Raw genomic sequence first — 25601 nt, forward strand, 5'->3', positions numbered from 1 at the left:
AAATACACAACACTAAGTTGTCTGTCTTTTCTGGGTTGACTGTGCCTTGTTGAGCATCAGAAATACACAATATTGAAGTTTATTTTGTGTCCTTTCTGTTTATTTTGGCTATATGACTCGTTTGCTTATTAGAAATATACCACATTGAAAGTTGAGGGTGTCTTTCTATTATACCTTATTTTTCTGTACATTAGAAATGCACTACATTGTTGTTAGTAACATTTCTGTTGGTCACATGGCTGTACCCAGGCTGCTAAGTCAGAAATGCATAAAGGTTTCCAGTGCAATTTATGTTATGACTACACTGGTACTAATCAAAGTGCACAACTTTAAATTGTTGTTAGTAACATTTCTGTTACATGGCTGTACCAGGTTACTATTCAGAAATGCGCAACATTAAGGATTGCTAGTGACATTTCTGTTATGATTACATTGCTACTAATCAAGTTGCACAAACTTTTACATTTTGTTAGCAACATTTCTGTTACAGGGCTATACCATGTTACTATTCAGGAATGCACAGCATTAAAGGTGGCTAGTGACATTTCTGTAATGACTACCCTGTTACTAATCAAGTTCAAGAAACTTTAAATTTTGTTAGTAACTTTTCTGTTACATGCCTATACCATGTTACTATTCAGAAATGCACACCATTAAAGATGGCTAGTGACATTTCTGTTATGTCTGCATTAGTCAAGATGCACAACTTCTAAAATGTTATTAGTAACATTTATAAAAAAAAAAATGCACAGCATTTAGGTTTTTTGTTGGTCTTATGACTGTACCCTGTTGCTAATCAGATATGTGCAACATTGACGTTGGCAGTGTATTTGCGCTATATGACTATACCTTGGTGCTATTTAGAAACGCACAACATTGACGTTTTTATGACTGTACTTTGTTGACAATCAGAAATGCATGACATGGAAGTCTAGTGTCTTTCTGACATATAACTATACCTTGTTGCTTATCAGAAATGCACAAACTTTGGAGTTTGTATATTTTCTCTTAATTTTTTGTTATATGACGGTACCTTGTCAGGCATCAGCAATGCACAGCACGGGAGTTTGTTTCCCTTCTGTCTTTATATTGATTTTATTGCTGATCTTGCTAACCTTCAGAAAGACACAACATGGATGTTTTTGTGTCTTTCTGTCTTTACATTTGGCTGCGCATCTGAATACTCAACAGTGAAGATGGTTTGTGACTTCCTATTTGGTAAGGTTGTAGGACACTAGAAGAAGGTTAAAAAACATCCTCCTCTTCCCTTTAAGAACTTTGTTCATAGAGCTATTGTGGCCTAAAGATGCGGTATCAGAACTTATCTGACCCGTATACCCAACTCAATAGGTTTACAATTCTATATGTGTCCCTCATATCACTCTCTTAGCCTAACTGATTGCAGTAAGCCAATGTGAGTGTTCTGATACTTCTATGGACTTACTCTGAAGTATGGATCTCCTTAATGTATCCCTCATCAGTACCAAAAGGCACCCAATGGTATGCAAGTGGATTATGGTTCCAGACATCAGGTAGGACTCCTGGTCTCTACGATATGGTTAAAAACATTATTTTACCTAGCTCCTTTCCACTTAATTTTATTATTTGCGGACAGGTCTATAGGGAGTGGATTATGGTTCCAGGCATCAGGTAGGACACCTGATCGCTACAATATGGTTAAAAACATTCTTTTAACAAGCTCCTTTCCGCTTAATTTTGTTGCATTTGCGGGCAGGTGTTTAAGGAGTTTTCTGATATATAGAGCTTTTTTCAATACTGTAAGGGAAGTCCTAGGTTAGGTGTACTTTGGGTACATACCTGTCCAGCTTCTGAGCCCAGGTAATAACCTTACCATAATCTATTTCCCTTAAGCGGGCTTCCCTTTTCCCATCCCTATGGAAGATAAATAGTGTGTCTGTCAGGGAGCCTCCTGTTCAATCATGTTCCTGAACAGAGTAGTCTTTAAGCCTGATCCACTTTGTTAATCAAAGTAGTGTCTTTGTTTCTTTGTTTTGTGCCTTTGTTTCACAGAACAAGTCTTGGATTAGTCCAGTCAGTGGCCCTAAGAAGTGGTACATACATGATAGACCACGATTGCTCGAGGATTTAGACAGTCAATCTTGCTAACCTACTGATTTCACAGGCTTTCTGATTTCATCTTTAAGTTCCACTCCAGATAAGTCCTAAAACCAAAGCAGAGAAGGCAGAGACGTTGGCGGGACAAACCTGCTGATCAGCCTCTTGATCCAAGATATCTGCATCACTCATAATGGAGTGGAGGTAAACGCGCTGCATGCCTGGCATTTGGCAGGAAGATCTTGCAGGCAGTGGTCCCACCCTAAGATAGGCCTGAGGGTACTTTATTATCCTCTCATGTGTTGCCGTCCTGGAAGGTGAGAGGAGAAAACTGTCCGTTAGACTTACCGGTAACGGTTTTTCTATGAACATTCCAGGACGGCAGGCCTACTCCCCGCCCTGTTAAAAGGGTGAGGAAAGAATGTAAACAATAGGTGGTAAGTACCTAAGTGATTTATACATCCCTTGTGAATCGGTTGGAGAACTACTTTTTTACAACTGAGGGACAAGGGGAAGGGTGGGGCTTTTTAACAGCTGTGAACTGATTGTGTTTCCTGTAGGGTGGAGCCTCTCATCTCATGTGTTGCCGTCCTGGAAGGTTCATAGAAACACGGTTACTTACGGTTAGTTAAGTCTAATGGAAGGTTTTAAGAGAGCAAATTTTCCAAGGATGAGGGCTGCTCTCCAAGACTTAGACTGGGAGGGAATAAGGGCATTGATGAACACAGAGATGGAAATTCTTCAAAAAGACTCACTGCAAAGTATATTCCCATTGCCAATAAGTTTAAATGGCTGAGAAAAAAAAAATATGTGGTTCACGGCCAAAGTTAAAAAGCTATACATAATAAGAAAAGAGCTTTTAAAAAATATAAAAATGAAGGAACACAATCATTGTTTAAATGTTACAAAGAATATACCAGAATATGTAAAAAGGAAATTGAGGGCGAAAAAATTCAAAAAGAAGGAAAGATTGCAAAAGATAGGACAAACCCCAAAACATTCTTCAAAAATATTATTAGTAAAAAGGTCAGGTCTGAGCATGTAGGCCCTTTACAAAATAATCTAAAGTGGGTGACTGGGGACAAAGAGAAGGCAAATATATTAAATACTTTCTTCAGCTCTGTGTATACAAAGGAGCATGGGGGAGCTTATGACAATGATGGGGATGGTATTGACACAGCCCCAAATGATCCACAATGGCTCAAAAGCGGTATGGTCCAGAAATATTTAGACAGAATAAAGGTGGACCAGATGGCATACACCCACAGATCCTAAAAGCTTGAGCTCTTTCATTTCAAAGCCATTGTTTCTAATTTTTAGGGACTTATTACTGACTGGAATAGTACCACTGGATTGGCGTAGAGTCAATGTGGTGCCCATATTTAAAAAGGGATCTAAGTCTTTACCAAGTAACTATAGACCTGTTAGTTTACCTTTTATCGCTGGGAAGATACTGGGAAGTTTAATAAAAGCCCACATAGATGAGTTCTTTCTGGGGAAAAAAATATTTTAGGCAACAGACAGCATGGATTCAGGAAAGACAGAAGTTGTCAAATAAACCTGACTTCTTTTTATGAGGAGGTAAGTAAAACCTTGGACAGAGGGGTGGCTGTGGACGTAGTATACTTGGATTTTGCAAAAGCGTTTGACACAGTTCCCTACACACGGCTAATGTGTAAGGTAAAGTCTACAGCCTTAGAAATATCAGTGTGTAAATGGATGGAAAACTGTCTAAAAGATATAATTCAGAGAGTAGTGGTTAGTGATTCCTACTCTGAATGGTCTAAGGTAATCAGTGGTGTACCCCAAGGTTCAGTGTTGGGACCCTTACTTTTTAATGCATTTATAAATGTTAAAGGTTCTGGGATTAAAAGTACCATTTCAGTGTTTGCAGATGGCACCAAGTGGAATAACTCCCTTACAGGATGTCTCCAACTTACAAGCCAACCTCACTGCACTGTTTATTTGGGCAACAATGTGGCAAATGAGGTTTAATGTTGATAAATGTAAAGTTATGCACTTGGGGGCTAGGAATATGCATGCATCATACATACTAGGGGTAGCACAACTGGGAGAATCCATCCTTTCTTGTATTAGGAGATGTATAGACTCCAGAGAGAGAGATATATTTTTTTCCCTGTACAAATCACTAGTAAGACTTCATCTGAAATATGCAGTTCAGTTTTGGGCACTAGTTCTCAAAAAGGATACCGGGGAACTGGAGACAGTGCAGAGAAGGGGAAACCAAACTGATAAGAGGCATGGAGGAGCTCAGTTATGAGGAAAGCTTAGAGGAACTGAATTTATTCTCTCTTGAGAAAAGGAGATTAAGGGAGGATATGAACAACATGTACAAATACGTAAGGGGTCCATATAGTTAACTTGGTGTTGAGTTTTTCACTTTAAGGTCATCACAGAGGCACTCTTTATATCTAAAGGAAAAGCAATTTCATCTCCAAATATTGGAAGATTTCTCAACAATAAGAGCTGTGGAAATGTGGAATAGACTCCCTCCAGAGGTGGTTCTGGCCAGCTCAGTAGATTGCTTTAAAAAATACCTTGATTCTTTCCTAAATGTACATAATATAAATGGGTACTAACATTTATAGGTAAAGTTGATCCAGGGAAAATTGGATTGCCTGCCGGGAGATCAGGAAGGAATTTTTCCCCTGCTGTAGCAAATTGGATCATGCTTTGCTGTTTTTTTTTTTTGCCTTCCTCTGGATCAACTGTGGGTATAAGATTGTGTATATGGGATTGTATGATTTTTTAAATTTATTTTTTGGTTGAACTAGATGGACTTGTCTTTTTTTCAACCTAACTATGTAACTTTATATTCAGTTTTTTTTTCGATCAGCCCGCTGGCTAATCGAAAAAGCTGATCCAAGTATGGCCAGCCTTAGACTTTCAAGTATCTTGGATACCAAGTTTTCAAGAAGTTACCACCTTACAAGATTTCTGGCAGGAGTTTTTTTTTTTATTCACTGTATTCAGATATAACAAAGCACTTCAGATGGTATATTTAAACACACTAAAAGGTAGCAAATATTAGATATTTATTCTTGGGGTTAACCTAATCTGTATGTGAGATTTTGAAGAAATGCAATGAAATTTCAATACTGAGAGTTGTAAAGAAAGAGGGTGATAAAACCAGAATCCTCACTCAACATTTTTAGATATTTTGTATGCTGTGCTCACAACTGTGCATTGTTTCCAGCTCTTCAATGACCGGGCAGAAAACTACTCCATCAAGTATCTGATCAGTGGTCCCGGAGTGGATGAAGCCCCAGAGATAGGCTTGTTCCATATCAACGATCTCACTGGGGAGGTGTTTGTGAACCGAGCTATAGACAGGGAGAAGACACCTCTGTTTGTTGTGAGTATAATTACCATAAGACGTATATCTCAAAATAAACTGTCCTTCGGCAATGAGACTAAATAATAGGACAATTCCAATTTAAGCCCATAAAACATGTTCTGTAAGATTGCTGCTAGGCATCTGGCAGTAACCTGCAAGTTTCAATGAACTGTAAATCTTAGGATTTCTGAATAAATGAGTCAAACCCAGTTATATAGGTTTCCTGGCATAATAAGACATGCGGTATTTGCCATTATCATTTAGTGTATGATGTAGTTTTTTAACTTCCAAACCTTAACATTTAACCATTACAATTAAAATCAATGACTAATTTTATAATATTGTAACACAGCTCAGAGATCTTGCTTTAAAGGTGACAAGTTTAGATTCAGCAAATACGAGGCAATCATTGTCTGCTTCATTCTGCTTGTTCAAAGTTTATGAATGTTTGTGGTCAGATGTTAACCAAGTCTGTATTCTCCTGTTTATTAGACTCATTGTTTTCCGTACAGGTGCGTTTTGATGCTACAGATAGATTAACTGGCAATGTTTTGGACAAATCTCTAATTTTTAATGTGGAAGTGAAGGATAAAAATGACAATGTCCCCAGATTTTTTCAAAGTGTGTATAATCTCACATTGAAAGAGACCACCAACCTTGGTGAGTATGACAATATTACCATAATGAAATATTGTTCTGCTTTGTGGGCTGGCTCTTTAGATCTAAAAGTTTTTTAGGATTTAAACAATGTACATCCAAACATTTTAGAAACATTTCAGTAAAATGATACATTTCTCCTAAAACAGATGTAGGTGTGCGATTATTTCTGCTTGGTCTGAGTTCTCTTGTTTCTAAAGTTCTTCGGCTTTCATTTTGATTCTGGCAATTCTACCTAGTGAGTCCTTGTCTTGGGACGAGCATGCAGGATAGGCATTGGCATTCATAGGTTGAATGACTTTCCCAAGTCAGTGATTCACAAGGCTACAGAGGCGTAACTACAACCTTTAGGGCCCCCGGTGCAAGAAACCATGAAGGGCCCCCCCAACCTCTGGTCTCGGGGCCCCTACCTCCAGGCCAGGGGCCCTTTACTCCCATTGTGGGGCACTTTATTATGGTACTACAGGGACCCCCTTTCTGCCATCTTGGGCCCCCCACGTTAGTAGAATGCAAGGGTCCAGTCGCAAATGCAATCTTTGTGACCCTGGTAGTTATGTCACTGTGTTCCACCTATATTTAGGTTCTGCTATAAATGTTATAGATTTTACTGACATATAAGATCTGCACTCCCAGCTTCCGAAAGGATTTTAAACAGGATGGTACTAATTGGCTCAGCTGGCGGACCCTGTGCAGATCACCCATGACAGGAGAACCAGCATACCCATTGCCAATCTCAGGAATATGAGCTGCAGTGGTGCATGAGTTGAGCTCTGACAGCAAGTTGCTCATGCTGGGGACACTGATGGATGAACAGATTGGCAGCACTGGGCTAGCAGCGGTGGGGATTGGCGGGGTTGGACCAAGTCAGGTGGTGGTTATTAGTACCAGCAGGGATGGTGCAGGGATTTTTGTCTATACAGATAAAGGTGCATTTTGGTGTCCCCCCCCCCCCCCACCACCCCTCTCCTCTCCACAATGCAACCCCCCCTACTGTTTACAGCCATGCTGGGACCTCAGCAAAATCCTCTCCCCATTTCTGGCATAGATCTTATCCCCCAGGTTCTCCCTTCCACCAAAACCCCCTCCCCCATATGTACTTTCCCCCGTTCTGTCACAAACCCTACTACCCAAATCCTCCCTCTCAGTACAAACACCCCCCCCCCAAAAAAAAATAGATTCTTTCCCCTTCTAATGCAAATCCATACTTCCCAGCTGTCCTAGTTTAGTCGGACCTTCCTGTGCTACAAATTAAATCCTGTGTATCCAGACTAAGGGTCTGTTCATACCAGAATGCCGTGAGGGAAACTTGCATCTCGTGTGTGTTTCCCACACCGTATTCAAAATGCACTGCTGTAGTGATCTGCAGCAGGTGTGTCAACTTCATGACTCCCGAAATGCAGGTCCCAAATGCAATGCTTGCCTGCACCAGATCTTATGATCAGAAGTATCATGCGATCCCGTTGATGTGCATTTTGTAAAGTAGAGCATGCACAGCTCATGATGAAGATGGGCACAATTTCAGCCCTAAATCGCACAGTACCTAAAAGGCATGTGAATCCTTTGTGATTTGTGGTGTGAACCAACCCTGAGTCCTGGAGCCCAGTGCCGAAAAAAATTTCCAGCACTTTGCTCCACTAACTTGCCTGACGTGGGGGCACTAGTGTGGGCATCTGGGGCGATTGCCCTGAATCTCTAACAAGGTGCCTGGGATCCCAGACACCACGATTGTCTCCTCCATCCCAGCCAGTATCTCTTTGAAGAAGAGAGACAAGTTGTCAAAAAAGGATGCTCACAGTGATTTGGGGGATAAGAGGATGCTGTATGTGCTAGGGGGCACTTTGAGAGGGGAGAGAACTGGTGCTGAGGGGGGGGGGGTCGCATTTTATATTTAACCCCCCTTCTAGCACAAATCCTTTCCCCTCCCAAAGTGCCCCCTAGCACATACAGCATCCTCTTATTCCCCCCAAATCACTGTGAGCATTCTTCTTTGACAACTTGCCCCTCTTCCCCTGCAAGTGTCATGTTGTGTATTTCAGATTCAAAACAAACCTCAGATCAACAAGTTCCGTTGATGCTGTGTCCATTCTCCTCCCCTTCCTGTCTGTGTATAGGAAAACATCCGAGCCGAGGAGGGGGAAGGGCTTCAGTCCGTGTGTGCAGTGTGAGGCAGGAGGGGAAGAGAGAGAGATGCAGCTGCCCTACAAAGTAATTGCAGCGTGTGGGACCTGAAACACCCCACACAATCTGCGAGCCAGTAACTGGAGCTAAGTGAGTACCAGCAGTGTTGGAGCTCACCCTCCTTGCGGCCGCTACATCAGACGCTGGACAGGAAGTCTTTCCTGCGGTCTCGGGGTCCCCCTTACAGTGGTGAAACACCAAGGCCCAGTCGCAAGTGCGACTGTTGCAACCCTGGTAGTTCCGCCACTGCTAGGCTATAAGGTTAAGACGTCAATGAAAGCACTAGAGCCTGTATATTGGTAGCTCATTGCAGCTTAACTTTAATCATTCAGAATCCCTTTTATAGTTTTGGTGCCAGATGGAGATCAGGTTTAACTTCAAAAGTAAAGATATATCTATACCAAATCGGTCCTTGTTGTGTAATTCCGTAAATTGATTAAATAAACATTACTGAACTGATTAAACAACTTTGTTTAAGAAAGAATTCCCTTTTTAATTTCAGATAGTCCAATTTTCCAAATCACAGCAACAGACGATGACAAAGAAGACAGCCAAAATTCTGCTTTAACTTATTTCTTAATCAAACAAATACCTGAACTTCCAAATGTCAAATTTTCTGTTGATCCTAAAAATGGTCTGATTCGTGGGGAAGGCTGCTTGAATTATGAGGTGGGTTTTTCACAGCACTCATTCTTCTTACTATTATTATTACCATTAATATTAGTTCTGCATAACCTGGGAAAGTCGCAAAATCGTCACACAATAAATAAGAACAAAAAGTAGAAGGATCCTGCCTTCAAGAGCTTACAGAAAATAGGGAAATAAGACAAAAAGAACATATGCTTATTTTATATAAAAGACTAGTTGTATTTTAATAGAAAACACATTTTTATATTACAGGATAAGGGGAAAGTACATTTCCAGCATGTTCATGATGCCATGCAATGTGTCCTTGGCACAGGAGGCTGGATCCCACCCCTGCCCACCAACTAATTAGGCCAGATCCTTCTCCAATGTCATATGAGTGCTGCAGTACCACTTGGTAGAGTGCACCCACAAGTAGACTTTTGATATCTCTACTATGCTGTGCAGTGTATCCGTGGCAACAGAGACTGAATCCCCCTCCTGGTCATTTGATTATTCCAGATCCCAGCAAGCTTCCATTCCCTCCTCTGTGTCATAACTTTGCTCCGGTGCTGCGCAACAGATAATATAGCTAATCAAGGAAAACCCCCATAAATGTTTCAACTTACATCCAAGTCCTGGCATACATAGGAATTTATCTAACTGAATCAGTAAAACCATGTATTTTCATAGGAAACGATCAATAAACTGTATAAAAAGGGGACAAAATATATATACACTGTATGTGTGTTGATTTCACATTACTGCATGTACCTCTAGTTCACAGTTTTTCAACCAGGGTTCCTCCGAAGGTTGTTAGGGTTTTCTTGTGCAATAAGCAATTTCTGCCTCTCAGGTAAGTTCCCACTAACACCAATAATCTTTTTTTAGACATCTGTTTGGGGGGGGGGGGGGGGATTCTTCCCAATGACCACAATTGGAAGGGGGAGCATTCTTCCCACTGACCATCACACTAATGTAACATGAGTTGTAGATGTAGTCATTTTTAGCAGGGGTTACCTGAGACAGGAAAATTATTTCAAGGGTTCTTCAGTGTTGAAAAAGACTGCTCTAGTTCCTCATTCAATCCTACAGGGGTCATGCTGTTAAAGCGGTAGTATAGTCTTGTAAGGAAAAAAAAAAAATGTTTTCCTGCAAGGCAATATTTGAATGTGCTAGAATGCACCGCAACCTAGCACATTATGAGAAACGTACCTTGTCACAAAGCCATCCAGCGGCGTGCTGTCACCGCTGCAGGCGCTTCCATCTTCACCCGGTCTTTCTATCGGGTTTGGGGACTCCTCCTTCCTGCCTGGATGAGCCGCGATGACATCACTCCCACACGGGAGACTCGGTCCCCGCATACAACTCTGAAGGAATGGCACAGGTATGCTGTTCCTTCAGAGCTCATGTGTCGGTGACGTCATCAGCTGCTGCTCGCCTGAATATCTCCTATATGGTTGCTGTTCAGGAGATATTCATTTTACATACAGGTAAGTTTTTTATTATAAGCTTACCTGTAGGAAAAAGTCACAAATGAGAGTTTATTACCACTTTAAGATTATAAATCGAATGAGCTTTAAAATCTTCATGAGGTGGTACAGAGTCCCCAGTATCTTCCCAGCAGGCGCTCCCTTAGGTTCCAAGTTCATGTTGGGCAGGACAGGGGAGCTGTGTTCCATATTTTCTAGGAGTGTCCCAGAATTACATTTTTTTCTTTTTTTAGGAGTACATAGGCAAAAGAGGTGTAATCCACATTAAATTATGTGGACATTATGTTTCTATTTGAACTGGACACAGGCCCTATCACACTGATGGACCGATTGGGTCCGCCTGTCAGTTTTCAGGTGGACCTGATCGGACCATCCATTACTCTCTATGGTGCAGCGGATGTCAAATGACATGCCTCCGCCGACACCGGATTGGATCCTGTCCGCTAAAAACAGACGAATGGGGATCCATTCCCTATCCGTCCGGTGAATCTGATCAGATGACAGTTGGATGGAAAGGGACAGGTGGTCTGTTTATATCTGACAGCCCATAGAGGCTCACGGATGGACCTGTCATCTGCCTGCTCAGCAAAGATCAGTGGAGAGATCCCCCGCTGAGGGGGCGGATCCGCTGGGGGACTTTGATTCCCCTGCTACTTTCGTACGTTAGCCCACTGATAAGGAAATGATCAGTCTATAATTTTAATGGTAGGTTTTTTTTAACAGTGCGAAACCAAAAAAAAAAAAAAAAAATATCCAGAAAAACGCATTTCAAAAAAGTTCTAAATTGATTAGCATTTTAACGAGTGAAATAAGTATTTGACCCCTTCACAAAATATGACTTAGTACTTGGTGGCAAAACCCTTGTTGGCAATCACAGAGGTCACAGTTGACCACCGGGTTTGCACACATCTCAGGAGGGATTTTTTTTTCTCACCCCTTTTTTGCAGATCCTCTTCAAGTTACTAAGGTTTTTTGAGGCTGATGTTTGGTAACTCGATCCTTCAGCTCCCTCTACATAGTTTCTATGAGATTAAGGTCTGGAAACTGGCTAGGCAACTCCAGGACCTTAATGTTTTTCTTTTTGACTCACTCCTTTGTTGCCTTAGCCATGTGTTTGGGTCATTGTCAAGCTGGAATACCCATCCATGACCCATTTTCAATGCCCTGGCTGAGGGAAGGAGGTTCTCACCCAAGATTTAAAAGTACCCCGGCCATCGTCCCTTTGATGCGGTGAAGTTGTTCACTCCCCTTAGCAGAAAAAATACCCCCAAAGCATAATGTTTCCACCTCCATGTTTGATAGTGGGGATGGTGTTCTTGGAGTCATAGGCAGCATTCCTCCTCCTTCAAACATGGCGAGTTGAGTTGATGCCAAAGAGCTTGATTTTGGTCCTATCTGCCAACAACACTTTCACTCAGTTCTCTTCTGAATCATTCAGATGTTCATTAGCAAACTTCTGACGGGCCTGTACATGTGCTTTTTTGAGCAAGGGGACCTTGCGGGCGCTGCAGGATTTTAGTCCTTCGTGGTGTAGTGTTACCAATTGTTTTCTTGGCGACTATGGTGCCAGCTGCCTTAAGATCATTGACAAGATTCTCCTGTGTAGCTCTGGGCAGTTCTCACCAAGCTGTTTGGCGTTGGTCTTGTAGCCCATTCCAGCCCTGAGTAGGTCTACAATCTTGTCCCTGACATCCTTGAACAGCTCTTTGGTGTTGGCCATGGTGGAGAGATTGGAATCTGATTGATTGATTTGCTTCTGTGGACAGGTGTCTTTTATACAGGTAACTAGCTGAGATTAGGAGCACTCCCTTTAAGAGAGTGCTTCTAATCTCAGCTCATTATCTGTGTAGAAGACACCTGGGACACAGAAATCTTGCTGAATGATGGGGGATCAAATACTTATTTCACTCATTAAAATGTAAATCAATTTATATCTTTTTTGAAATGCGTTTTACTGGATATTTTTGTTTTTATTCTATTTCTCACTGTTAAAATACACCTTCCATTAAAATTATAGACTGATCATTTCTTTGTTAGTGGGCAAACATACAAAATCAGCAGGGGACCAAATACTTTTTTCCTTCACTGTATTTCCACTTTAAGTCTACATTTATGACAAGACCAAGCTGGCTTCATATCGTATTTCTTCTTCAGAATAATGCTTTGTTTTTCAATGTCCTCTTCTTTAGTGCATGTGTGCTATAACCTGCAAAATTGACCCAAGTGTCAATGCCAATCCATTGAGGATGATGATCACTAGAGGCACGTAGGTACAAGTTACCTGAGGAGGGCTTAAAGTGCATTCTCAATATATTTGTCTCTTCAGCATCAAATGCTAATTTCAAGTCTAGAAACACTAGACAATGGACATCTACCATAGTAACCCAAAGGGGTTACTGTGACAATGATAATGAACTTGTGTAAAGTCTCCTCAGGCCCCTCCCAGATGATTAGTATATTGTCAATACTGTATATCTTGCATATAGAACCATGTTCATCCTGAATGGATTGTTCCAAATATAGAATGTTCCCGGGAGCCCGTGAAGCAGTTAGCCCGTGAAGCAGTTAGCCTAACTCGGATGTGAACCTGGCTCCCATCACAGCCCCCTGATCTTTCTAAAAACATCTGGTTTTGTCCATGTAAAAAAAAAAAAAAAACTTGTGAAAATACTAAACAACCTGGAGGCGAGATGCATGTTGAATCGATTGTATAGAGAAGTCGCATCCATTAATATATCCATGTGTAGCCTGGTCTCCATTTGTTAACTGGTTAATATGTCCAACATATGAATGGGATTTCCTACATAAGAAGGAAATTATCATCAATCCAGGAAAATGTCAATATAGCAGCCCAGATTTTATAGTGCCATTAAATAAAGAATATACTGTAGGTGTATGGCAGAAGTTCCAGCTGTAATGATCTTCTAGATTGTAAGCTCTAATGAGCAGGGCCCTCCTCTAGTTCCTCCTGTTTTGAACTGTATTGTAACTGTATTGTCTTCCCTCACATTGTAAAGTGCTGCACAAACTGTTGGCGCTATATAAATCCTGTATTATAATAATAATAATAATAATAATAATAATAATAATAATAATAATGACCTTTCTTTTCCAGGCATCAAACTTCATCCGACTAATTGTGGGAGTGAAAGACAATGGAGCTGTGCCTTTATCCAATTCAACTACTGTTAACATACGTCTTCTGGATGGGAATAACAATATGCCAGCGTTCACAGATGGGAATAAAGTGAGTTTTTTTTTTTGTGGGGGGTGGGGGGAGCAATTTACTGGAGTTTAATGTGTATCCGTAGCCATTGCTTTTTTTTTTTTTACAGCCACAAAGGTTTCACGGCAGGTGTGCAGTGGGATCCGGGTGAGATGAGCGCAGTGATGATGCACTGAGCTCGGCGGGTAACACCAACAAAAGTTCACTTGCCAGCCGCATGGTGCAAGACAGTGGATTGCCTTGCACTGTGTTGAAAAAAGTACCGCATACAGTACTTATTTTTTCAGCACATTTTGCCTGCACCCCACTTTGGTGCAGTGGTGTGAACCGTGCGCATAGCGGACAAGGCATTTTGCCTTGTCCATGTGGTGGGACTTTGCTGGAATAGCCGCCCAATGCAGTCCCAGCACATCTGGTGTGACTCAGCCCTCAGTAATAATTAGGCTACATCCTTGTGTCATTAATGCCATGCTTTGTTTTATATTGGCCACTCTATGGAGTTGATTTAATCAAGGCAAATAGGCTATTCACTTTGCAATAGACATTGCACTTTGCAAGGGAATTTGCCCCAGAGCTTACTGATTGAGGAGAAGCTCTGATGATTTCCATCATCGAATCATGTGCAAACACAAATGTTTTCTTTCTTTTTCATTTCCTTGCACGTGATTGGGTATTCTTTGCAACATGAAACTTCACTAAAATATTTACTAAGCTCTGGGGCTAATTCCTTTGTAAAGAGAACAGCCTACTGTAATTGCCTTTAGTAAAGCAACTCCTATGAGTTTATGTAGCGAGATATTAAATATAACATGCAAGGCTTTTCAAAGTGTACAGTGATTATGAAGCCCATCACACCTAGTTCTTCAGTCTAAACCTTTTGTGCTACCATCGTAATATATAATCAGGATGAAGCCATGTAGTATCAGAGAAGGCCCTAACCCTTTAGCTGCCACCATTTGTCATACAGCTGTGGACCCGCCGAAAAGCTTCTGATACCACCTCGCACTTCACTTGTGCGTAGCCCTTTACCAGTTATATGGAGATTGCAGGCTATATTATGCACACAGATCACAAAGTGACAAAAGCACACTTTAGTGGGTGCAGTGATAGAGATATGTCCCTGTGACCACTGACTGTGCTGCAGTGCTGACCCATGGGGTTTATTGTAGCCTGCTTTAATCATAGAAGTCTTTGGGCACTGTTATTACTTTTTAATCTATATAGGTAATGATGGCTTTAGTGGTTATGCAGCCAAAAATGCCCCTTTGGGAAGAGATTTAAAGCTAAGTTCCAGACAAATAACTAACTACACAGATGGAAGCATAAAGATTTGCATTTCAGTGCTTAAAAAGCCTCACCACACAGCCAGGTGGATAGCAGGGCTTTCTCTATTACAGTCAGGGTACATACTAACAGCACATTTAAAAGGGAAATGTGTTTTTTTTTTTTTTTTTTAAAGGATGTTTTATAGCTCTGGTAATTAGTGATTAACAATGTAAGCCTACTTCTGATTAGAGGAAGTACTCCTCACACACGCAAGGGAATTATTCAGCATATTGATAAACCTAGCACTAATTTCTTCTCTGTGTAGGAAAAAGGAGCTAATAAGGTAGGTACTAAAGTATTTTGGTTCATTTAGAGTGGGCGATCGACCAATGTGTGGTCTGCCGTGGCAGCCGATTTTAATCTGTTTATGCTAATTACGGACTTTCCTTTCTAGTACGAACTCACTGTGGGGGAGGGAGAATTGAAGCAAGAGTTGCTGCGATTAAAAGTAGAAGATAAGGATACACCAAAAACTCCAGCCTGGAAAGCCAAGTATAAAATATTGATTGGAAACCAGAATAATAATTATAACCTGACCACAGATCCAGAAACCAATGATGGAATCCTGACAATTATAAAGGTAAGGGTGAATGATGTCTGGCCTTTAATACAAAGTCAGTTAATCCTTGGTAAGGACAGGTTCACTTTAATTGCTGATAGGAGGATATTTTAGAACATAGATTACAGAATAGTGGCACAAGTGGTCCATCAACTGACATTACTCCAAAAAAATTAGGATCAAACTAGATTAGTATTAGGGATGCACCGAAATGAAAATTTTGGGCCGAAACCGAAACCGAAAATGCAGGATGCCCTTGGCCGAAAACCGAAACCGAAACCGAAAATGACTTTTTCCCCAAAAAAAATTTGAAATGGATAGAACAGGGACATAAACCAAAAACAGGCAGCGACGTACACCTACACCTGTCGCTGCCACCCTGTCACAGTATATGTACTGTGATGGGTTGGCAAGAGGTTAATTTAATTACCAATGGTATTTGTATTATGAGGCATGAGGGGTTAATGTATTGTCACTGCTGGTCACTCATCTATTAGTGACTGACCAGTGGCAGGTAATTAACCCCTTTGTGCTGCATTAGTGCAACCAGTGTTAATTAACACTGACACTGGTTGCACTAATGCAGCACAAAAGGGGTTAATTAACTGCCACTGGTCAGTCACTAATAGATGAGTGACCAGCAGTGACAATACATTAACCCCTCATGCCTCATAATACTAATAGCATTGGTAAGCTGCCTCAGCTCCCCTCCCCCTTCCCCCACTGCCTCAGCGTCCTCCTCCTCGGGTGTCCTCTCCTGCATTCAAAAGTCCCGCCTCTGGCCGGCGGCACCGCCTCTCAATGATGTCCCTACTACTCTGTGCATTATGAATGGACATACTAGGCGGGGGGCGGGGCGAGCGGCCGCTATAGAGAGAACTATTGTGATCCTTCACTGTCAGCTCCTCACGTCTATGTATGAATGAGAACTGAACTGAGCTGACACCGGGCGGGGGGGCGGGCGGAGCGGCCGCTATTAGCTGTGACTATGTGAGAGCTTCTCTTCCTTGTCAGCGGAGATACATGCCTGTCAGGGAAGTGAAACTCTCACATAGTCACAGCTAATAGCGGCCGCTCCGCCCGCCCCCCCGCCCGGTGTCAGCTCAGTTCAGTTCTCATTCATACATAGACGTGAGGAGCTGACAGTGAAGGATCACAATAGTTCTCTCTATAGCGGCCGCTCTCCCCGCCCCCCGCCTAGTATGTCCATTCATAATGCACAGAGTAGTAGGGACATTATTAAGAGGCGGACGGCCGGCCAGAGGCGGGACTTTTGAAACCTGCCCTGCGCTGCGCTGCGCCCTCCTCCTTCCCCACGGCGGCCATTTTTATTTTCGGCACTGTTAACCCATTATCGGCCGAAATGAGAGAGGCTCATTTTCGGCCGATAATTTCGGTGGCCGAAATTTCGGTGCATCCCTAATTAGTATGGCTAATCTATATTGTGAAAGCATTGACAACTTTCAGTAGTTATTTTTCCGTACTGGTGTTGTGATAAATTGTGTAATCTGTGAATGATACTGCTGTTAAAATATGCCAGCAGGAAGAAGGGGATATATAACTCTTGTATCTTTGAAGGAAAGTCTCACATTATTTTCACCTTATCCCTCTTTCTCCTTCCACCGTCCACACAGAACATCTGTTACAGACACACCAGCTTAGCTCTGCAATGTTAGACATTTTTACAAGTTGCTCAGATTTTTGTGGACACGATATAGAAAATAAGTAATTTCCTAACTTTTTTTTTTTATGGCATCCCACAAAAGTAATCACATTTTTACATCCATTTCACACAATGAGACTTTGCTTCCAGCAGTCGCAGACATTTATTTAAGCACACAAAACATTGATAACGTATAATAGTTTATTTACATTAACATAAAAAATGAGCAAATAGTAACATCCCGCCCTACTATGTTCTCCTAGAACACAGGTGCATTTGACTATGACAAATTCATCACTATGTTAATTGAAACCAAACATTATATAGATGCAAATATGTGGTTTGAACAAACACCTCCAAGAAGAAGCTTTGTTGTGTTGTTTCTGTGTTAAAGATCCATAGCTTTTTTTTTTTTTTTTTTCCCAGCCTTTGGATTTTGAAGGTACCCCAACAAAAACACTTATCATATCAGTTGAGAATGAAGAACCATACTTTTCATGTGAGCAGAAAAAACTCAGAATGGACAAGACAGTCCCATCGCCCAACGTAACAGTATTAATTACCGTAAAGGACTCAAATGACGCTCCCATTTTCACCCCTAAAGTTAGGGTCATTAGAGAAAAAGAGGGTGTGAAGGTGGGGACAGTCCTTGGGACTTTCACTGCAACGGACCCAGACATAGTGCCAAACAATATCAGGTACAGTATCTGAATTACTAATGCCACTAAAGATATCATCCAAGGTTGTGCTCTGCAACCTGAGGTACAATTACAGTTCTTGGAGGCAGTTGACACTTCAGGGGCAGCTGAAAACTTAAATTCTTACTTCAAGCCGATTCACACCAACATGAACTCTGGCCTCTTACATAAATGGCCTCTTAAATATATATATATTTTTATTAAAAGGCCATATATGTATTGTATATTTGTTTATTGTGTCATGCAGGGTCAGAGGTACCATTAAATACAATAGTCCTGGGGCTAGAGGTCAAAAGACCTTCTAAAGGTTTATTCATGGTCAATTTCTGAGCTGGGCTGATGCTTAAAACAAATTCCCATTTAAAAATGTTGTGGTAGCAGAAGGGTGTCGTTTTGGGCACCGGGGGGCAATGGAGTGATGGAAATCTAGTTCTAGTGCCGAGTATGAATTCAAATCTTCCATGTGTTTTGATAGGTATAAAATGGCACAAGATCCTGCAGGCTGGTTGACGGTGGATGAAAATACTGGAGTTATTTCAACAGCACAAGAACTGGACAGAGAATCCCCTTTTATTAATGGAAGTATATACACAGCATTGGTCTATGCTATAGATGATGGTAAGCGAGGCCTTGGATTTATGCACTAGTCTTACCTGTTCACCCTCTAGAGAATAATTAAAGTGGAACTTTACTCTCTCAAGCAACATGGACTATTTTTAATCCTTATGCTGCTAGCATTAATAAATAGGAAAGCAAATATTTACTTGTTTTTTTAGAATTTTTTTTTTTTACATTTCTTCATGCCTAAGCTAATGAATGCATGTATTCAGGAACGTCAATGCTACATGAATTCTATGCCCTTACTCAAGATTGCCACAGCCAGGAATGCTGGCGGGTTTTTCTCAAAGTGATTTCTCAGCAAAATAAAGGATGGTGACATGGATGGATGGTGGAGTTTGTATGTTAGAAATTAATAAAAAAAAAATGTTTATGGTGCACAGATGCAGTGTAAATCCACTTAAAGTAAAGTTACATATGGTTTCATTTTATGCAGGTTTTTCATCATTCATCAACTACTTGCCGACCAGCCGCTGTAGTTTTACTGTGGCAGGTCGGATCTATTACGTGAAACGATGTACCTGTATGTGGCTTCATGTAAGAGATAGTGGAGGCGCGTACGCTCCGCCACACGCAATGTCCACTGGCCACATGCGATCGATCTCCACGGAGACAGAACATCGGGCTGCCTAAACAAGGCAGACCGCTGTTCTGTCAGAGATGAACACAGGGATCCTGTGTTCCTACTATTTAGGAATACAGGTCTCTGTGCTCATCCAGTGAGTACAACCCCCAGTTAGAAAGCACCCCCTAGGAACACATTTAACCCTTTGATCGCCCCTGGGGTTAACCCCTTCCCTGCCATGCCAGTGTCATTAGTACAGTAACAATGCACATTTTTAGCACTGATTACTGTATTGGTGTCACTGGTCCCCTCAAAAGTGTCAGTTCGGTGTCCGATCTGTCCGCCGCAATGTCGCAGTCACACTAAAAATCGCTGATTGTCGCCATTAGTAGTAAAAAAAATAAAAATGACCCAAATCTATCCCGTAGATCGTAGACACGATAACTTTTGCGCTAACCAATCAATATACACATTGAAATATTTTTTACCAAAAATATGACGCAGAATAAATATTGGCCTAAATTCTAAAAAAAAAATCTAAAAAAAAAAAATAGATTTTTTTAAAACATTTTTATTGGGAATGTTTTATGCCAGAAAGTAAAAAATATTGTTTTTTTTTCCAGAATTATCGTTTTTTTTTTTTTTTTGTGCATAGCGCAAAAAATAAAACCGCATAGGTGATCAAATACCACCAAAAGAAAGCTCTATTTGTGGGGAAAAAAAGGATATCAATTTTATTTGGGTACAGCGTCTCACGGCCGCGCAATTGTCAGTTAAAGTAACGCAGTGACGTATCGTAAAAAATCGCCTGGTCATTAAAGGGGTAAAACCTTCCGGTCTTTAAGTGGTTATTCAAATGTTCACATAATTTTCCTCACTCTCCATCCATGCATATTTTGGTGAATACTAAAATTCTAACTTTGTCAGGCTAGAGCCCAGACAGCTAATTGAACATTTATGCGATACCATTTACACTGCAGTTTGTGTGTTCAAGACTAAAATTTCTGTAAAGGACATGGGTGTCATTTAAAGCAAATATGTTGTAATTTTTAAATAGCTGAATACTGCCATTGCCTGCACAGTAAAGACTGTCCTGCTGTCTGCTTGGCCAAGAGAAGAGAAAGATCGTCAGCATCCAGCACACTTCCAGGTCTCCTACTGCTTTCAGTGGTTCTTTCCATCAGCTCCTGTGTCCTTCAGTGACATAGGGGTCAGCAGTTAAAACCACATAGCAGCAGGTGATGCAAGCATCTCGTGTGTGGAAGACTTTTCAGCAACACTATACCTTTAGGCCCCTTTCACACAGGCGGACCGTTCAGATCCGCCTGTCCATTTTTTTTGGCGGATCTGAACGGTCCCCCCACGCATTCCTATGGGGCATCGGATGTCAGCAGAGACCTGTCAGCTGACATCCGATTCGTCAAATGGAAACCCTATTTTCCATCCGTCCAGCGGATCGGATGGCATCGGATGAGAACGGACAGACGGTCCGTTCCCATCCGATTTCCCCCATATGGTAATAAACGTTCTGCATTCAGCTCATTGCGTGTTACTTGTTACTGTACTAAAACGAATACAGTAATCCCCCGCTACATCGCGGTTCAGTTTTTGCGGTCCCGGTAATTCGCGGTTTTTTTTGTAATGTTATTTTACTATATAAATCATTAAAAATGAAAGATTTTTGTGTTTTTCATAGCTATAGCTCTTGCTCTGTCTCTCAGTATCTTTTATGTGTTTAAATTAGTTTCTATTGTTTTAAAAGTGTGTTTAAAGACCTTAAAATGCTTTTACACGTACAGTGACAGTAAAAAAATCATCCCTACAATGCATTTTAATAGGGTTTTTCTATTTCGCGGAATTTCACTTTTCGCGGCTGGGTCCGGAACGTAACCCCCGCAATGGAGGGGGGTTTACTGTACAGTTTTATTGAGTTTATTTTACAATGTGATATAAATTATAATGGTATAAAATACAAAATCTCTCTATTCACCATTCACTTCTGCACAGGGGAACCTCCAGCTACAGGAACTGGTACAATATCCCTCTTTGTCTCTGATGTAAATGACAACACACCAGAGCTGGTTACACCATACATGTATAGATGTGATCATCAGCTCAACGTTCCTTTCACAATTGAGGCTACAGACAAGGATATAGACCCGTTTGCTGGGCCGTTTAAGTTTGATCTGGCTGATCATTCCAGAAGTATGACCCAAATATGGCAAGTCAAGCAAGTCTCTGGTTAGTGTAATTATTTATATTGCACCATGAATTTCAATCACACACACACAACTCTTTTTTTTCTGACCAAATTTTATAGTCTGAAGTTTTAAATAAACACAATAGACACAAGATTAGGTGGACAAAAAACTTGCCAATACATTATTTTTGTTTTTGTGATGTGGAGGTTTATTATGTAGTTAGTAGTGGGAACAAACTCAACGCCACTTTTTCACCTACATTTACAGTAGGTAGGCCCTTAAACTTAATGGTGGTTTTCAAATCTAAAGATGACCACAAATGCTGCAATGAACTATGTGGTGTGATGGCCTGCAGTACATAGTTGTTGGTAAATATAACTGTACAGAAAGTTTGTATGATCAAGTTGTAAAATATTCCTTTATGTGAAACTGTATAACACACACCTGCAAAATTAGCATAGAGCCAAGACAGTAGCAGCCACCCCCCTTGTGCCCATTTTCCTCAGGAAACTCATGGCTGCACAGTAAAAATAATCCAGGTAGCTGTGTAGTTGCCAAACCACTATGGGGGCCCCACAGTCCCCTCTGTTGTGTGAATCCTAGGCTCTCTCACTCTTACCAGGAGCCCCGGACAACATTAACCGTCTTTAGGATACCAAGTGGAATGAGACCAAGGAACATATATTCCTTAATATCCTTTGCAGTGAATGAAGCCGAAAGCGATGTTGATTTAGTCACTTTCAGTCTCTTTTTGATGCCTTCAGGAAAGCATCTAAAACAAGAGTGATCTGTGCTTGGTCAGTTGCTTTGTAGGGCAGGGGGGACATTGGTCTCTGGATAGACCCCTAATATCCCTAAAAATAAGACCCTGTCATCTGCCCAATGCGGTCACAAGGGTTTTTACTCCTTGTAATAGCAATGAAGTTAAGTAAAAAGAAAAGTTAAAAAAAATAAATAATTTAACAATTTAAAAAAAGTATTAAAAAATGTGATCTTCTTTTCCTTGCACACAACTGCAAATGCGCACACAGGGTATGTAAACTGGGATTGCACCACACGTGAGGTATTGCTGTGAACGACTAAGTGAGAATAATAGTAATTCTTTACCAAAGTTCACGGTTAACTCTAAAAGGATTTACAGCTCATCAGTTTAAAGCGTTGTCTATGGAGCTTTTGGTATACCATAGTTTTTTCAGATATTATGAGTGCACACAAGTTTAAGACTAGACATGTTTGTATACATTTACTTGGGGCAACCACATCTTTTATATTCGACCCAAAAATTGGGTAATATATTGTGCGTGCTTGCTCTAAAATTAATTTTATATTTGTTTTTCTGAAAGTGTGTTTGATAAAGAGTTGCGAAAACATTGTGTGACATAAAAAATAGCTTTTACTATCTTTTTAATCTGCAAGCCCTCTGCTTTTAGAAAATATATAAGGTTCTGGAGGTTTTAAGTAATTTTATAGCCAAAAATGCATATTTTTTATATGCTTGCAAAAAAAAGAAAAATTGCTCTTGTGCCAAAGTGGGTAAACGTATGAAATTTTAATAATTGCACTGGAAATTTCGTTTTGCTTTGGATAGAGTAGGGAGTAATTAAACCCATAATTTTGTTTTCTTTGCCACGATACACTGAGGAGCTTTGCCTTCAGGTTGTATTAAACCCAAAAGCAAAAATAATCCTGTACAGCCCACCACATTTATGGATCGGTAAACTGTAATAGAATTTTTTCTTTTACTTTTTTCCCTTATATTTCACCTGGCAATCCAGCCAGTAACACACATCCTGTCTTAGGCTTTATTCACACCAATGTGTTTTTTGCAGAAACGCAGGACATTTTGTTAACCATGGGCTCCTATGCAACATGTTCACATCAGTGCATTTTTGTGCCTCTGCTTTTTTAACCGCTTGCTGACCACCGCCGCAAGTACATATACTGCGGCGGTCAGCCCCGTGCAGGCAAAGTGACGTATGGGTACGTCGCTCGCCTGCGAGCCAATAGGGGGCGAGCGCGCGCCCCCACTCGTTCACGGACACCCCCGCGCGTGTGCCCGGTGGACCCGATGTCCGCCGGTCACTCGCGATCATCCTTTACAGAGGGAGAAAGGCAGGCGGCTAATGTAAACAAAGCCGCCTGTCATTCTCCCCTGTGTAAGTGCAGAGATCATACGGTCCTGCTATGCAGGATCGTATATCTCTGTAGTTACACCACTAGCCACATCCCTTCACAGTTAGAAGCACACCCCTAGGGACACACTTAACCCCTCCTTCTCCAATAAAGTTAACCCCTTCCCTGCCAGTGTCATTATTACAGTAACAGTGCATATTAATGCACTGATTACTGTAGTAATGTCACTGGTACCCCCAAAAGTGTCAAATGTCAGTCAAGGGTCCGATTTGTCCGCCGCAATGTCGCAGTCCCGCAAAAAAATCGCAGATCGCCGCCATTACTACAGAAAAGCATGTAGTAGCCCAACAACACATTTGCAAGGAAAAAAAAAAAAAGCAAAAACACAAATCGCAGTAAAATAAACCCCAAAAAGCAGAAACGCCCAAAAGCAAACTGCATAGGTGTGAATAAAGCCTTAGGGTGTCTACTACTTCTGTCCAAAGGCGCCTGCTTTTCATTCTGGATGAAGCATTGCCAGTCTGGTGAAAAGGTAGTGTCGCTTCAATTTGTTAGACTAGCATATTTTAGATGGTCTTGACTAACACTTTATAAAATGTTACAGCATTTTTATTTTTTTTTGGGTGTGGGGGGGAAGATTTTACATAAATAAAAAGCTGACCATTTTTAAGTACCCTTGTCAGTGGTAAATTGTTTGCCCCAACTCTCTAACTGTTTGTATGTCTGGAAAGCTTGGTCTTTTAAAGAAAGATGAAAAATAACAGACTTACTGGCTGGATCACCAGATGGAAAAAAAACAAAAGCCAAAAAAACCAATGCAGCCACTACATCTAAGAATTGTTAGGCTGTAATATAACACATCTTTGTTTTTGGGCTAATGCCCAGGTTTTAAATATCCATCAGATAAAAGTTGGAATCTTTATTGAAAGCCTCCATTGCTTTTGCAGAATCTGCAAAACAACCAGCAGTAGCGGCCATAGGAGTTTGTCAGTCTTTTAAAGACTGTATAAAGCGACTGTCCAAGACAGTTCCTTCCTAAAATCTGTCAGCTCTGCCCCACACTTTGTTTGACAGTAGATGCTTTTACAGACTTCATACGACAAATGTCATGGTTTGCTCTGATGACAGTGCATATGCGCAGAATCCTTTGGTTAAAGAGCTGGTCTGTGAAATTACCATGTAAAAGTTTGCTGGCCAGCTTACCTTTTCATGGAGAACACCTTTTTGGTGGTGTTCTGGATATGTATATCCAAAGAAACTTGAGGGTGAAGAGTACGTTGCTATCTATAAAAAGGAAGAGCGAGCGTCCCTCTTTTAAGGTTCCCAGCACTCATACTACCAGTGCTTCTAATTCCAGATGGTGACGATGGCCTCAGCCATCTGAGTCCAGAACCAAGCCTTCAGGGCAGTTACAGAAAAAGATCCAGGACAACTGGGTTATCTCCACCATTTCGCAGGGGTACAAACTGGAATTTCGGGTGTTCCTCGGTTTGTAAGGTCAAGTATGCTGACACATCCCCTAAAAAGATCTCTTTTTGGTGTTTGACCAGCTGAGGACCCAAAGAGTGATAATGGAGGTTCCAGAGAACGAAAGGGTCAGGGGTTTTTACTCAAACCTGTTCATAATCCCCAAACCATGCGGGGAAGTGAGACCTGTTCTGGACCTCAAAGCTGTAAACCAGTTTCTGAATGTTCAAACTTTCTGTATAGAGTCAATTTGTTCAGTCATGGCCTCCCTACAGGGAGAGGAATTTCTAGCATCCATAGACATCAAGGATGCATATCTTCACGTGCCTATATTCCAGGCTCATCAAAGGTTTTTACGCTTTGCGGTGGAAAACCGTCATTTTCCGTTTGTAGTCCTGCCCTTTGGGTAAGCCACGGCTTCAAGAGTGTTCACAAAGATCCTAGCTCCACTATTGGCTGTTCTAAGGTCATGAGGGATATCTGTAATAGGATATCTGGATGATCTATTACTTATAGATTGATCGGCTTCGGCTCTAAGCTGAAATGTCCTCCAGACAGTACAGTTCCTAGAACGTCTGGGTTGGATTCGGAACTTGGCAAAGTCAGCACTGCCAATCACAGCGGTCACATGATTGAAATGACGGTGTTCCGTGAGAATTACCTACCCGTGAGAAAAACCTACCCCTCGTCACTTCCGGTACTCCGCACTGTATGTAATGCAGCGGGTACATTAAAACAGCTGTGCTGAAATACGAGTGA

At 41.2% G+C, this 25601-nt stretch overlaps 1 protein-coding gene across 1 annotated transcript in view; it reads left to right on the forward strand.

The window, feature by feature from the left end:
- The window catches only part of CDH26 (cadherin 26), a gene marked incomplete at its 5' end in the record, with an annotated part of 139090 nt that overhangs the window by 80095 nt on the left and 33394 nt on the right, over window positions 1–25601 (forward strand). The window contains 8 exons of the mRNA XM_082272873.1: window positions 5294–5452; window positions 5947–6094; window positions 8772–8938; window positions 13502–13633; window positions 15333–15518; window positions 17587–17858; window positions 18334–18476; window positions 21049–21282. Coding sequence (XP_082128999.1) covers window positions 5294–5452; window positions 5947–6094; window positions 8772–8938; window positions 13502–13633; window positions 15333–15518; window positions 17587–17858; window positions 18334–18476; window positions 21049–21282 — 1441 coding nt within the window. The remainder of the gene's footprint in view (window positions 1–5293; window positions 5453–5946; window positions 6095–8771; window positions 8939–13501; window positions 13634–15332; window positions 15519–17586; window positions 17859–18333; window positions 18477–21048; window positions 21283–25601) is intronic.

This window comes from Pelophylax lessonae (assembly GCF_965119305.1).
Source record: "Pelophylax lessonae genome assembly, chromosome: 11".
NCBI lineage: Eukaryota > Metazoa > Chordata > Amphibia > Anura > Ranidae > Pelophylax > Pelophylax lessonae.